We start from the raw sequence: 14,642 nt of genomic DNA, 5'->3' as shown, positions 1-14,642 counted from the left end.
GCCCCAAGAAATGTTTACTACACTAAGTAATGAAAACATATATCTACAAAAATTGAACACAAATTAAACTCTCCATCAGATCTTGTTCAATAGTTTTCAGTCCTCACATCCTAGTCAATCACAAATTCACAAGTAATGACAACACTTAAGAAATTCAATCAATTAATATCGCTGAATTCAATTTCTTTAAAAATTTACTCACACTAAGAAGTCAAATTTTACTTTATAAAATTCTTTTCCATTGTTAGCTCTAATCCCTATTTATTTTATCTCCAAGGTCCTAAACTGGCCATGAAGCCCATCAGCCCACGAAAGTATTTTATTATTCTATAGAGTATTTTTTTAAAAGCAGGAGACTCAACATAAAACAACATGCTCCTGGCTTTCCTGAAACAAGGGAGCACCTGTCAACCTTGGGCCACATTCCTGCTTGACCAGAGTCACTGACCCTCCAGGAAAGCCACGAGGCCATCCTTGTCACTTGCTTTATATACAGTTTATTCTCACTGGATAGATCTTCAAACAGATCCTCAAGGAGATTGCTCTGTCCATTCAACAAGCTGGACTAATTTTGAACCCAGCCAAGAAAATAACATTAATTGCCCATATTTTTACCTGCCTGTGACACTTACCATTATCCTATTATGTATCTGATGACTTTCAGTTACCTACATATATATATACACACATACATGTATATCTGGTATAAGATCATTCCTATAAATGTGTATATAATAATTAATTCATAGTTGCCTTTCTTAAGGCCAATTTCCTTTAGGAACTGGGCTATTATAAAGTTATAGGTTGCCTATGTATGATGTACTGATTCTGATGACTCCACTCACTACAAAGAAAACCAGTTAAAACAACAATCTCAACCTCTACCTTATGATCATCTTTAGCTAACAGGCCTGTTCTCTCCCACAGTACTTAAAGCATATTCTTTTTTTAGACTAGGAACTTCTAGAAGCCCAATGTTAAGCAACTCTGTTGGAAAGTTTCTTTATGTTAAGGTAAAATCCATTTCCCTTTAACTGCTAGTTCCTGGGCTAGATTCCAGCCAAAAACCAAAAACCTCTGACATCACAAAATTATTCATAGAATTGAGGCCCGGCTTTCCTAAATCGATGAGTACTTTTAATTACCAGTATGAAAGAAGAAATTGTTTCAATAAAGCAAAAAAGCAAAGTCTACCTAAAGGTCAATGGCCTCACACTTTATTAAGTAAGATTCAAACTACAGCCCAGCTTTCTAAAACTAACAATGCAAGTCATTTCCACATCCGATGACCCATCTCTCATAGGATAGTGTCAGTATTTGGCATCAAATGTCCTTTATAAAGTGAAAAACTACAGAATGGCTTGTTTTGTATTATGTGCTACAAATCTGCTTGCCAATTTTGTATGACAGGAGAGTCAGTTCATAAAATTATATTCTCATTAAATAATATTATGTAATATAATATATAAAATATTAATTTAAGATACACCTATCAACTTTTCTTCAATCTCCAAGGGGAAAAAAAAAATCAAGCTTTAGTCAAAGTTTAAGAACATTAAAAATTATGACAGAACTCAGGTCTCAATACAATTAACATTACCACTTAACATATTGATAATTAAAAAAGGCATAGCCAAGTGCTTTTAAAGGCCTGTGTTGTAAGAAATGGCATGAGCTTACCCGATTCTCATCATAAATAATTTGGACAATACTGCGGTGTTTCTGCTCCACGGGAGGAGGGGACACAGGCTTCTCAGGCTCAGGAGGTTTAGCCGCTTCTTCTTCGAGCTGTTGCTAAGAGACCCAGAAAGAAAGATTCAGGCATCTGATGCAGTCGCCCCTCCCAGTAATTAATCGCCAGAGATAACACATGCTACTGAGCAATTCTATGGGGTAATCTTCTAATCTACTAGGGCCTAATGGATCCAAGGGTCCTAACAAATCCAATCAGACTTATTTTGACTAAGAACTAAATAATATAATCATTAGAGAATCCTTTTATATTTTAATTCTGATCAATTTAAAAGCAAAATCATAAGAGAAGCTAAACATTGGAAGCTCCCGATAGACCTCCATCACAATGACCTTTTGTAGCACAGGAAAAACACTTTTTATGTTACAGATACAGTATGCACTAATGTCTGGTAGGAAGAGTTTTGTAGCGCATTTGCAGACTAATCCTTAACTCAGAACAGCACCATGTTCAGCCCCCCAGCCCACCTTTATATTTTGCAGTCAAGAGGCACTAGCAAAACTACAACTTTGTGTACAATTACAAAACAAAAAGCAATCTGCATTACTCTGCCCGGGTTTGAGCCTTAGGGTCACCCTTTACAAGTGGCAGGATGCTAAGATCCTGAACAAGTATATAAACCACTCATTATGTAAGGGAGGAATATCAATTCTATCTACCACATAGATTTCTGAGAAGATTAAATAACTCAATATGTATCAAGCACATTACAACTATAAAAGTTCAGTAAATATTACCCACAATTATTACTGAACCAAGAAGGGACCTTGCTTGGTTCACAGCTTTTTATTTTTCAGCACGTAAGCCAGGGCTTGATACCCGGTAAATGCTCAACACACAGCCTTGTGAATTTTACTGCCTAAGATAACAGCAGAGACCCGGGGTAAAGATGTTATGTCTACTAAAGCCTCTAGGAAAAAATAATCTGTACTTCTAAGACTGCTAGTCAAGACTCCTAGTCAAGTAAGTCAGATCACAGCCAACCTAAGGATAAAATTCCTCCAAGAGACAAGCTTCCAGGACCACGTCCACCTTGGAATTCAAAGTACTTTTGCAGGCTGCTATCTGTATAAGCAAAAGACAGATATTTGGAGTTATGAAGTCATTTTTATGGAACTGAGTTCTTCATTCCCTTCCTTTCCTCTGCTCAGAGGGCCTTCTTTTAGGATCCCTGTTAAGTAGGTATGGAGAAAGAAATAAACAAGCTTCCAGAAATCACGTTTTGTTCTTAGTACCAGACAAAATCATGGTAACAGAAAGACTAAAAACAAACAAAAACAAAAGATACAAACTTTCCTCACTTATTTGTTCTTTTACATGAACTTTACAATAATTTTGCAAATTTAAAAAGACCTAGAGTTTTTATTGAAACTGTATAAAACATACAATTATATATAAATGATGTTCACATTACTAAAATTAATACTGTGTTTCTATGCATCTGTGGTATAGTTCTTTATTTACTCAAGTTGCCCTTTATATTCCTCAATAAAATTTGTAGCTCCTATATACCTCATAATGGTCATACAACATATTTCATTATTTTTAATTATTATAATGGATTACACATTACTGAGCCTTTACTATACGCCACATATCATACAACCACCACATAATTTAGTGGGTATTATTAGCAGCAGTACTGCTATTTCACAAGTGAAGAATCTAAAGAAGACAGACCAGATCTGACCAACTCAGCAGAATCAGACCCACTGATACTTAAAAGAATTGTCAGGCATATTATTATAAATTTAATATGACTCAATAAATAAAAGATGGCTGAACATTTTTTTAAAGCAAGGTAATATTTTTTACATGATGAGATTTAAAATTTAGCCTAATAGAAATTAAAGCAATAAAAACAATTGAAATTAAAGATCTATTTGACAGATTAGATATAACTGAAAAGAGAAATGCAAACTGAAAAACAGAAATGAAGAAATTGCCCAAACAAAGCCCCAAGAAGCAACAACTGGGAAAGAAAAAACGATGAAGAGACAGGAAGACAAGAGTGTAAGATGCTACATCTAATAGAAATTTCAGGAGATAACAAAGAAACTATAGAAAAAGATGTGGGGGAAAAAAAAAGATAATGGCTTAGAATTTTCCAGAACTGATTAAAAACTCTAACACATTCAAGAAGCCCAATGTGCTGTAATGAGCATTGGGTATTATATAAGACTGATGAATCACAGACCTGTATCCCTGAAACAAATAATACATTATATGTTAATTAACTGAATTTAAATTAAAAAAAAAAAGCCCAACGAGTCTTAAGCTGGACAGATTTAAAAACAAAAACACATCCCTAATAACTCATACTAAAAACAACAGCACACAAAGATACTGAAGTCAGCCAGAGAGAAAATTCAGACCATCCACAAAACAATACAAACTAGACTAAAGGGCTGATGTCTTAACAGTGGAAGCCAGAAGACAGTGTGCTGGGACAAAAAGAAGCACATAACAAAAATATCTCTCAATAAACAGGCATAAATAAAAGACATTTAAGTCACAACAATTAAACAAATACTTAATCTGCCAATGAACGGATCCTCACTAAAGGAAATTCTGAAGGATGTTCTTCAAGCAGAAGCATGTACCCCCAAACGGAAGATCTGTGCTGCAAGAAGGACTGATGAGCAAATGCGAACGACAAATATGTGCATACACCTAAATGAGCACTGACTGTATAAAATAATGTCTTTGGTGGTTGAAATAAAACAAGGAAAACTAAAATGTATGACAAAAGTAGCATAAAAGTTGGGAGAAAAGAGAAAGAAATCAAGAAGTTCCATGCCCTCATACTTCTCAAGATGGTTAAGATTTTAATTAGTTTTAGGCTTCAAGTTAAATAGGCTGATAAACTGGCGGGGAGAGGGGGGCACAATAAACAAAAAAAAATTGGGGATAAAATCCAAAGTAGTGGGGTAAAAGAAAATGTAGTAAAACAAATAATCAACCCAAGATAAGGACTGGAAAAAACAAACAAGAATACCAAATTCAGCATAAAAAAGACAGGACAAATAGTATAAAATAGTTAAAAATAATTGGGATATCACCAATCATCATAATCAGGTTAAAAGAACTAAATTATCCTGTGGAAAGACAGACTGTCAGACTGGATAAAAAACAAAATCCAGCTATATACCTATATAAGAGATATACCTTAAATATAAAAGCACAAAAAGTAAAGGGAAAGGGGGGGCCCGGGTGGCTCAGTTAGGTAAGCATCTGACTCTTGATCTCAGGGTTGAGTTCAAGCCCCTCACTGGGCTCCATGCTGGGCATGGAGGCTACTTAAAAAAAAAAAAAAAAAAACCAACATTTTGGGGTGCCTGGATGACTCAGTCGTTAAGCATCTGCCTTCAGCTCAGGTCATGATCCCAGGGCCCTGGGATCGAGCCCCACATCGGGCTCCCTGCTCCACAGGAAGCCTGCTTCTCCCTCTCCTGCTCCCCCTGCTTATGTTCCCTCTCTCACTGTCTCTCTCTCTCTCTCTGTCTGTCAAATAAATAAATAATCTTTAAAAAAAAAAAAACAAAAATAACCACTTTCAACATTGTATCGCAGTCCTAACAAGAGCAATAAAGCAACAGAAAAGTAAGGAAAAGATTTAAGGACTGTAAAGAAAGAAACAAAACTGTCTTTTTTTTTAAAACTATTGATATGACCATTACCTACACAAAAAGCCCAAAAGAACCTACAAATAAGAAATCAGCATTAAAAGGATAATTCAGGGAGACTGGTCTATAAAAAAGTCAAATGCAACAGAAAAATGTAATTTTTAAAAAGATATTAACAAGAGCGTCAAAAATATAAAGTGGCTACAGTTTAATTAAACGCAAGGGATATAGATTATTTATGAACAAAAAGAAAAAAAACATGAAAGACCTCCTAAATAAATGGACAGATATACAATATTCATAGACTGGAAGACTCAATGTCATAAGGACTTCATTCTTTCCAAACTGATACCTATATTCTACATGATTCCAATGAAAATTCCAGAAAGATGTTTTAGAGAATCAAAAAATGTGATTCTATAAGTTACATGAGATGGTAAAAAAATTTTAAATAGCTAAAGCATGCGTGCAGAAGTGGGGCTTACCTTACTGGAAAAAAGGTATTATAAAGCTCTAGTAATTAGGAGAGTATTATTGTATTTCTGCATGAACATCACAAAGAGGGTGGGCGATAAATAAGAACACAAAGCCCAGAAATCAACAGATACATAGATGCAAACTTGAATTATATTAGAGCTAAAATTGTAGAACAGTTAGAAAAGGATGAACTTTGCAATTAATTATCCATAGATAAAATAAATGAATGTGACCCCTACCTTGAGGCAGAGACACAAAAAAGCCAATTTCTGGCAGATTAAGAATAATGTAAGAAACAAAACTATGAAGTTTTTTTTTTTTAAGATTTTATTTATTTATTTATTTATTTATTTAGAGAGAATGTGCACAAGCAGGGGGAGGGGCCCAGGGAGAGGGAAAATCTCAAACAGACTCCAGGCTTAGCACGGAGCCTGATGAGGGGCTCAATTCCATGACCCTGAGATCATGACCTGAGCCAAAATCAAGAATCGGATGCCCAGCTGACTGAGCCACCCAGGCACCCCACTATGAAGCTTTTAAAAGGACAAAATAGTCAACTGTTTTAATGATTCCAGGGTAGTCTCATGTAAGATCCAAACAACTTCTGTTCACCAAAAAACAAAATTAGGCTCAAAGACCTAAGTCTAAGAGTTAAAACAATAAAATTTACAGAAGAAAACACAGGAATAAATCCTTGTGGCCTTAGATTATGCAACGGTTTCTTGTAAATGACACCAAAATCTCAAGTAATGAAAGAAAAAATAAAACGGGCTTCATCACAAGTAAAAACTTTTGGCCCTGGTGTGATTCAGTCCTACACGGCTGTTCTCTATCACGGGAGTCTTTTATCTCCGGCTGCCCTCTCTCCCATACAAGATTCCCACCCCACAGAAGATTCAGTGGACAATGACATGAGCCCCGTGTGGCCCCAGAAATATCTCTTCAGTTATGAGGCCAACAAGTGCCAAAGAGTATCACTTTAAAGTGGATAATGATGAAAATGAGCACGTTACCTTTAAATGAATGGTCAGTTTTGGGGCTGATGCAAAAGAAGAATTGTACATTGTTAAAGCAGAGGCAATAAATTATAAAGGCAGTCCAATTAAAGTAACACTGGCAACTTTGAGAACATCTGTACAGCCAATGGTTTCCCTTGGAGTCTTTGAAATAACACCACCTGTGATCTAAATGTGGTTCAGGCCCTGTACGTGTGGACAGCACCTAGCAGCTGTGGAGGAAGATGAAGTCAGAAGATGAAGGTGTGAAACTCCACAGCGTATCTGGAAAGTGACCTGCCCCTCTAAGAGAGAGCAAGTTTCCACAGGAAAAAAAAAAGTGAAACTGGATGATGATGAGGAGGATGAGGAAGCAGAGGAAAAAGCTCCAGGGAAGAAATGTATACTCAATATTCCAGTCAAAGAGGCATAAAAAAAAAAAAAAAAATCAAACCAGAATGGAAAAGACTCAAAACCATTAACTCCAAGATCAAAAGGTCACGAATCCTTTAAGAAGAAAAACGTCCTAAAACAGCAAAAGGATCTATTTCTGTAGAAGACATTAAAGCAAAAATGCAAGCAAGTCTAGAAAAAGCATGCTGAACGATCCTGGTAAATTAAGCCCAAAGATGGGGAGAGGAAAAAGAGAGACAAATATAGTCCATACTGAAAATCAACAATCCAGACGAAAGTCTTCTATTTTAATTTCAATCCCTGTTCCTGGTTTGCCACCCACCCACACCCCCTTCCAGGCTGGAAGCAATCTCCATCCTGACTTCCCAAAGCACTTTCATCTGACTGCTGTGATCCAGGGAACCTTATACTTTGCTCTCTGTTACTTTGCATTTGACTCACCTCTTGGACCGTGTTTTATTCACCTTTGTATCTCCCTAGCTGCTCAATAAATACTTATATGAATCAAGTAAGGGGGGGAGAAAACTCTTTTGTACACCAATGGATACTATCAGGAAAGTGAAAAGACAACTCACAGAATAAGCGAAAATATCTGCAAATCATATGTCTGAGTGTCCAGAATATATAAAGAACTCTTACAACTCAACCATAAAAAGACAAATAACCCAACTAAAATGTGGGGCCAGAATCTGGATATTTCGCTCAAGAAAATATACAACAAGCACATGAAAAGCCATTCACCTTAATCATTAAGGAAATTAAAATCAAAACCACAATGAGATTCCACTTTATATTTACTAGGATGGCTATCAAAAAACAAACAAACAAACATGCTGACAAAGAAGTAGAGAAAATGGAACCCTCCCTCATACACTGCTGGTGGGAGTATAAAATGGTGCAGTCACTGTGGTAAACATTCTCATGGTTCCTCAAAAATTTAAACACAGATTTACCATACGACCCAGCAATTTCACTCCTGGGTATATATCCAAGAGAACCGAAAAAAATATGGTCACACAAAAACTAGTACTTGAATGTCATAGCAGCATGATTCATAACAGCCAAAAACAGCCAAAAAGTGAACACAACCCAAATGTCTATCACCTGATGAATGAATGAACAATACACAGTATATCCATGAAGTGGAATTTTATTCAGCCACAAAAAGTAATGAAATACTGATACAAAATATAACATGGGTGAATCTTGAAAACATGCTAAATGAAAGAAGACACAAAAAGTCACATATTATATTATTCTATTTACCTGAAATATCCAGATAAAAATCTATATAGACACAGAATAGATTAGTGGTTGGCAGGGGCCAGGGAGAGGGGGACTAGAGAGTAACTGCTAACAGATATGTGGTTTCTCTTTTTTATTTTTTGGTTTCTTTTTGAAGTGATTAAAATGTTCTGGAATTATATAGTGGTGATAGCGGCACAACTTTATGAATATGTTAAAAGCCACTACAATTGTATATACTTTAAAAGGATGAACATTATGTATGTGAATTTATTTCAACATCAAAAAAATAAAAAAAAATCCCCCCTCCTCCCATCCCCAGAAAGCAAAATGACAAGCCACAAATGAGGAGAGAGCTGCCATACACATAACTGACAAGAGACTTTAGGAAATACTAAAAATAAGAACATGACAAAGTAACAAACCACGTAAGGAACACCAATAACCCATAAACAAACAAAAATAAGCTCTCACTCCTAAAAAAGGAAATGCCACGTAAAACTTCAGTGAGAGCTATTTATTTCACATCCAGTTGAAACAAATGATCAGGTGAAGACAAGCTTATGTACAAACGAACTTGTAAGGCCGTGGTGGGAATGTAGAGCTGAACTGCCATTTTAGCAAGTCTGGTATCATTTAATATACTCAAAGACGCGCATACTCTCGAGCCAAGCAATGCCACTCCTGTGCGCGTGCCCTAGAAAATCGGTTTACACGTGAACCAAAAACACAGCACCACTGTATGAAATAGCAACAAACCAGGAACAACCCATCCAGTAAGATCAAAAACAGAATGGACAAACAAGATTTGCTAATTATAATCAGACAACGTAGCAGGGGAAATGAGTAGATGCAACTAAGGAAAGTAATAGCAAAAAAAAAAAAAAAAAAGGTAAGTCAAAGGATATACAAGACATGATTCCATGTACATAAAGTTGAAAAATATGGAAAACTCAACATTATCTTCTTTAGAAAGACAAACATATATTCTTAGAATATCAATAAAAGACCAGTAAAATCAAACACTTACTTGTTTCTTTTTCAGTTTAAGGATCTGCTGTTCTACTTTTGCAATTTCTCGATCTACACGATCCATACTCTGTATTAACTCTTCCTTTGAAAGTTTTGAAGGTGAAGCATTTTGATCATCTCCACATGGCTGCCCAGAGATTGGAGAGGATGGAGCTTCATGTTTGCCTCCAAATGCTGGATCCTTTAGAGGAGAAAATCAATAATTTATTCCTGACTAATAGCCAATATTAGTGTGAAGATTCTCTTAACTGAAAAAGTCCATTTTAAAACACAGCAGAGCCATGTATGCTCTTTCTCTATCCGGTGTCCGAAAGTAGCAATTTTCATACACGCACACATACAACACACCCTATTGACATCTATACGACTTTCATAGTGTAGACGTATCATTCACTATTTTGAATATCCTAAAAGCTATGTAGAAGGAGGTGGCTAAGAGGCCAAACAGCCTTTAGTGTAACAACAGTGAGACTGTAGAGAGTATCTGGGGAAATAATAATGCAATCATGACAAAGGAAGATACCAATTTCTTAACCATTTCCTTACAATGGTTCTTCAAAAGGTCTGAACTTGTAGGCTGGGAAAACTACAAACTCCATGTAAAATCTGCGTGCCCACCCAACTTAGCAGCTATGATATGGCCAAGAGTTCAAACAAAAACTTTTCAGACTTTCCAAGGGCCAATAATCAGATACAGAAATGACCTAGGAATTTTATTGCTACTAACACCTAGGCCTACCCTTATAAAGGGCAACTAAGCCTGCCCACGTTACAGTGCACATAAGATCTCTTAAGCCAAATATGTCACCCATTCCACCTCCAAATCAGCAGAGAACTACAGCAGAAGGAAAACCCCTCCACCCAAAATCTACCACCCTGTCAACACACATACACACAGTCTATTAAATTCCAGTCTAAGGTGAAGCTATAACCAATACTGTAAAGCACATGAATTTTAGATTAAGGTACTAATTTTCTTCAGGCTATAAGAAGCCTAGGATGAGTACAGTTCATAGGACTATCGAGCTCCAAATGTATTAAATAATGATTAAGCAACTGAGAAATCAGTAATTCTAACCAAGAATGCACATAACTATACCTGGATATAGCTGTTCCAAAACACCTTGGAACAGAGATTTCAGCTAAAATATGTGTATTCCTGAAAAATCTCAGACTCTGTAATAGTATATGCTAAATATAAGACTTCTGGGGAAAATGGGATTATGGCTACTACTTAAAACCTGTACAACTTTGTCAGCAGAGCACTAACAAAAACAGTAACTATTCTAATAGAGGTAATAATGTAATTGAAGCTCCAGTATCATTTGCAATCAGCCTACAGTCAACCTTTGCTAGCTTTACACTGCTTCTGTTGTTAAGGTGTAAATCCTTGAGGTCATTTGCTTCCAATAGAAAACAGTATGTTTCATCAAAACAAAAAATCCAATTCAGGGTATAACCATCTTGATCAACTTTAAAAACAAAAAACACAGGAGGTAGTATCTTTACGGTTTCTTTTTGACACTTGAATCTCCACTAGTTAGCTTAACAGTGAAAAGCAGAGCAGTTCTTGAATGCACTAATTTTCAAATCTTCTTAAGGTCTTCGGACATCATGAAGGCTACTTCTTTTAATTATGAGACCGCTTGATCCTGAGAGCTTTGAAACATTAACGTGCAGGAAAAAAAATCACTTATGAACCACCAAGACTTCCATGTTATATTAAAACATTCTCCTACCATATGCATATGAGTTCAATTGTCACAGAACACGTATAATAGCAAAACATTGTATTTCGATTCTGCAGATTTTGGAAATTCTCCTCAGGTGATCTGATGCACGCCCTAAGAACTCCTATTACAAAGCAGTATTTTCCACTGACTTCTGTTCTAGTGAAATATTTAACAAAAAAACAATTCCTTGAGTGCCTACTATGTGACAGGCACTAAGTAGAAGGTTGAACAAAACAGACATGATGCTCACCCTCACAGAGTTTATACTCTTGTGTTGGAACATACTGATAGCTATTTTGGAAAAAGAGTTAGATTCCTACCTCATATCTTATTATCACAATAAAAGCCAAATAAGAGCAAACATTCACATGAGAATTATTAGCAAATCTCAGGGAGCCTCAAACAAAAAAGGGTATTCATGTTATCTTGGGCTCAGAAAAGCCAACAGCAAAAGATATATAAAAAAAGAGAGAGAGACTGATGGATTAAAATAAACACAATCTTCTATTTACCAAGACAGTAATAAGAAATTTAAAAGGCAAATGAGAAAAATCATTTCCAAAATGTGAACTCTACAACTCAATATAAAATCAAAAACATACCACCAGAAAAATGAAGAGATATGAAAAAACAATTCACAAAACAAAAAATGAATAACCAATAAACAAATGAAAAATGTAAATTTTACTGTAAATCAAATGAACACAGTTAAAAATTTATCAAGTTAACAATTATTTTTTTAAGCAACAACTACGCGGCATCAGCAAGGCTCCACAAGAATTGGGCACCCTATGCTCTGCTGTCAGGAATACAAATTGGTCCTACTCTGGCAGGGCAATCTGGAAACAACCATGAAAGTCTGCAAAGTATGTCGACTGATCTGAAATTGATTCTACTAATAAGAATTACCTTAAGGAAAGAAATAAGAATGAACACCAAAAAAATCAGCCTGAAGAACATATGTCATTGCTCTAATGAACAAAGTTAACCTACATGTATGACAAATTACTTTATATCCATATATGGAATACTAAGTAACCCCAAATAATACAGTTGCAAACTTAACTGATACAAAAAGAAGCTCATGACATACTTAAGCAAAAATAGTTACATACAATGTACAAAGTGAGCACATTAAGATACCCACTGGAAGACAGAACAAAGTATCAGAAAGTTAACAACTACCTCTAACTGGTGAGGCTGTAAATTACTTTCTCCTTCAGGCTTATCTACTTCTATAAAAGATACACTTGGGCTTAACAACACTAAAAAAAAAAAACCCCACAAACGCTAAATCCCTATTTCAAAATCCCTATTTCTTTAAAAAAAAAAAAAAAAAAAAGTCATGGTTTACAACTTAGTGGGGAAGAAAAGTAGGACCAGGAGGCAGGAATCGTGGGTTTTCATTCCAACTCAGCAGGCATCACCTACAGCACTTAATTTTTCTTAACATCTGTTTTCTCTACTATCAAATGGAAATAGGATATACTATGATCCAACATGTCACATTTTAATGAATGAGACTTTAAGATCTCTTTCTGCTAAAAAAAAAAAATCCTACAGCTATAAATAACATCTGTAGTAATTTATTCAGCCATGGAAGAAGACTTTTATTCACTGTATCTTTTCTTTTTTTTTTAATGGTACAAAACATTTCTTATAAACCCACAGACTATAATACATACATTTCACATAGTAAGGCAGGCCTCAAAAATCCCAGAAATTGAGCTTATTTCTAGCTGATCACAAAAGAGCTTTTCTCCACCTAACCTACTATTTTGCAAATTTTCAAATTTATGTAAAAGTTGAAAGAACAGTATAATGGAAAAGCATTTATCCTTTATCCTTCACTGGTTAACATTTTGCTATTTTTGCATTCTCTCCATATGCACACATCAACCTTTTTTTTTTTTTGGCAGAACTATTTGGAAATAAACTGAAGACATATTTACTATCTTTTTTTTTTTTTTTTTTTTTTTTTTTTAGGTAGGCTCCACATCCAGTTGTAGAGCCCAATGTGAAGCGTGAACTCCCAACCCTGAGATCAAGACCTGAGCTAAGATCAAGAGTCCAACACTTAAAAAACTGAGCCATCCAAGCACCCCCATGTTCACTATCTTTATTTATTTTTAGAGAGAGGGAGGGGGGCAGAGGGAGAGGGAAAGAGAGAATCCTTCAGCAGGCTCCACAGTCAGTGTGGAGCCCAATTTGGAGCTTGATCTCACAACTGTGAGATCATGATCTGAGCCAAAGTCAAGAGTTGGATGCTCGACCAACTGAGCCACTCAGGTGCCCCCATATTCATTATCTTTTAAATCACTTTTCACTGCATAAAAACTCAAAGAAAATGTGTGGGTACTTGTTTATCTGATCTCAGGTTGAAAAGGGCCATTAGCCATGAAGGTAAATAAACATTACGGGAGAAAGATTTGCTAACAAAAGGGGGGGGGGCAGGGATAGCAAAAGGGTTAACACTATACTGTTAAAAGAGCATCAAAGAATTAGTTTATTATTTCTAAAACAAATATTTATTTAGTACCTACTAAGTGCCAGGAACTTCCGAATCTGAAGATTTAATGATAAGCAAAATACACAGTTAAAAAAAAAGATAAACTCAGTAACAAAATAAGGGCATAATGCACAAACATGCATTTCACAAAAGGCAAGTAACAAACACAAGAAGAGGTTTGATCTTAGTAGAACGTCCTCATAAATTCACAATATACGCTGTTTGAAACGTCACAAAATACAGTTACATAATAAAAGTAGTTCTCTCTAACATAACAGAATTATAGGTCAAACTATGGAGAGAAACCAAATGTGCATCAACTGATGAATGGATAAAGAAGATGTGGCACAGGGTGCCTCAGTGGCTCAGTCAGTTAAGCGTCTGCCTTGGGCTCAGGTCATGATCCTGGGGTCCTGGGATCGAGTCCCGAGTCAGACTCTCTGCTCAGCAGAGGGTCTGCTCCTCCCTCTCCCTCTGACCCTCCCCCCTGCTCTGCTCTGGCTGGTGCTCTCTCTCTAATGAATAAATTTTTTTTAAAAAAATCTCAAAAAAAATGTGGCATGTATATACAATGGAATATTACTCAGCCATCAAAAAAATGAAATCTTGCCATTTTCAACAATGTGGATGGAGCTAGACAGCATTATGCTAAGTGAAATAAGTCAGTCAGAGAAAGACAAATACCATATGATTGTACTCCTATGTGGAATCTAAGAAAGAAAACAGATGAACATATGGGAAGGGGGAAAAGAAAAAAAGGAGAGAGGGAAACAAGCAGTAGGGGACTCTTAAGGATAGGGAACAAACTGAGGGCCGATAAGGAAGGTGGGCGGGGGATGGGCTAGAGGGGTGATGGGG

At 36.0% G+C, this 14,642-nt stretch overlaps 1 protein-coding gene and 1 pseudogene across 20 annotated transcripts in view; one reads left to right on the top strand and one right to left on the bottom strand.

The window, feature by feature from the left end:
• Positions 1–14,642, bottom strand: part of NCOR1 (nuclear receptor corepressor 1) — a 152,108-nt gene that overhangs the window by 93,841 nt on the left and 43,625 nt on the right. For all 20 annotated transcript variants that reach the window (XM_027625485.1, XM_027625486.1, XM_027625496.2 and 17 more), the window contains exons 5-6: positions 9,541–9,723; positions 1,681–1,794 (exon numbers count right to left, since the gene is read on the bottom strand). In XM_027625485.1, coding sequence (XP_027481286.1) covers positions 1,681–1,794; positions 9,541–9,723 — 297 coding nt within the window. The remainder of the gene's footprint in view (positions 1–1,680; positions 1,795–9,540; positions 9,724–14,642) is intronic.
• On the top strand, positions 6,606–7,454 carry LOC113939815 (annotated as a pseudogene).

This window comes from Zalophus californianus, chromosome 16, assembly GCF_009762305.2.
Source record: "Zalophus californianus isolate mZalCal1 chromosome 16, mZalCal1.pri.v2, whole genome shotgun sequence".
NCBI lineage: Eukaryota > Metazoa > Chordata > Mammalia > Carnivora > Otariidae > Zalophus > Zalophus californianus.
This window is presented reverse-complemented; position numbering and strand designations above follow the sequence as displayed.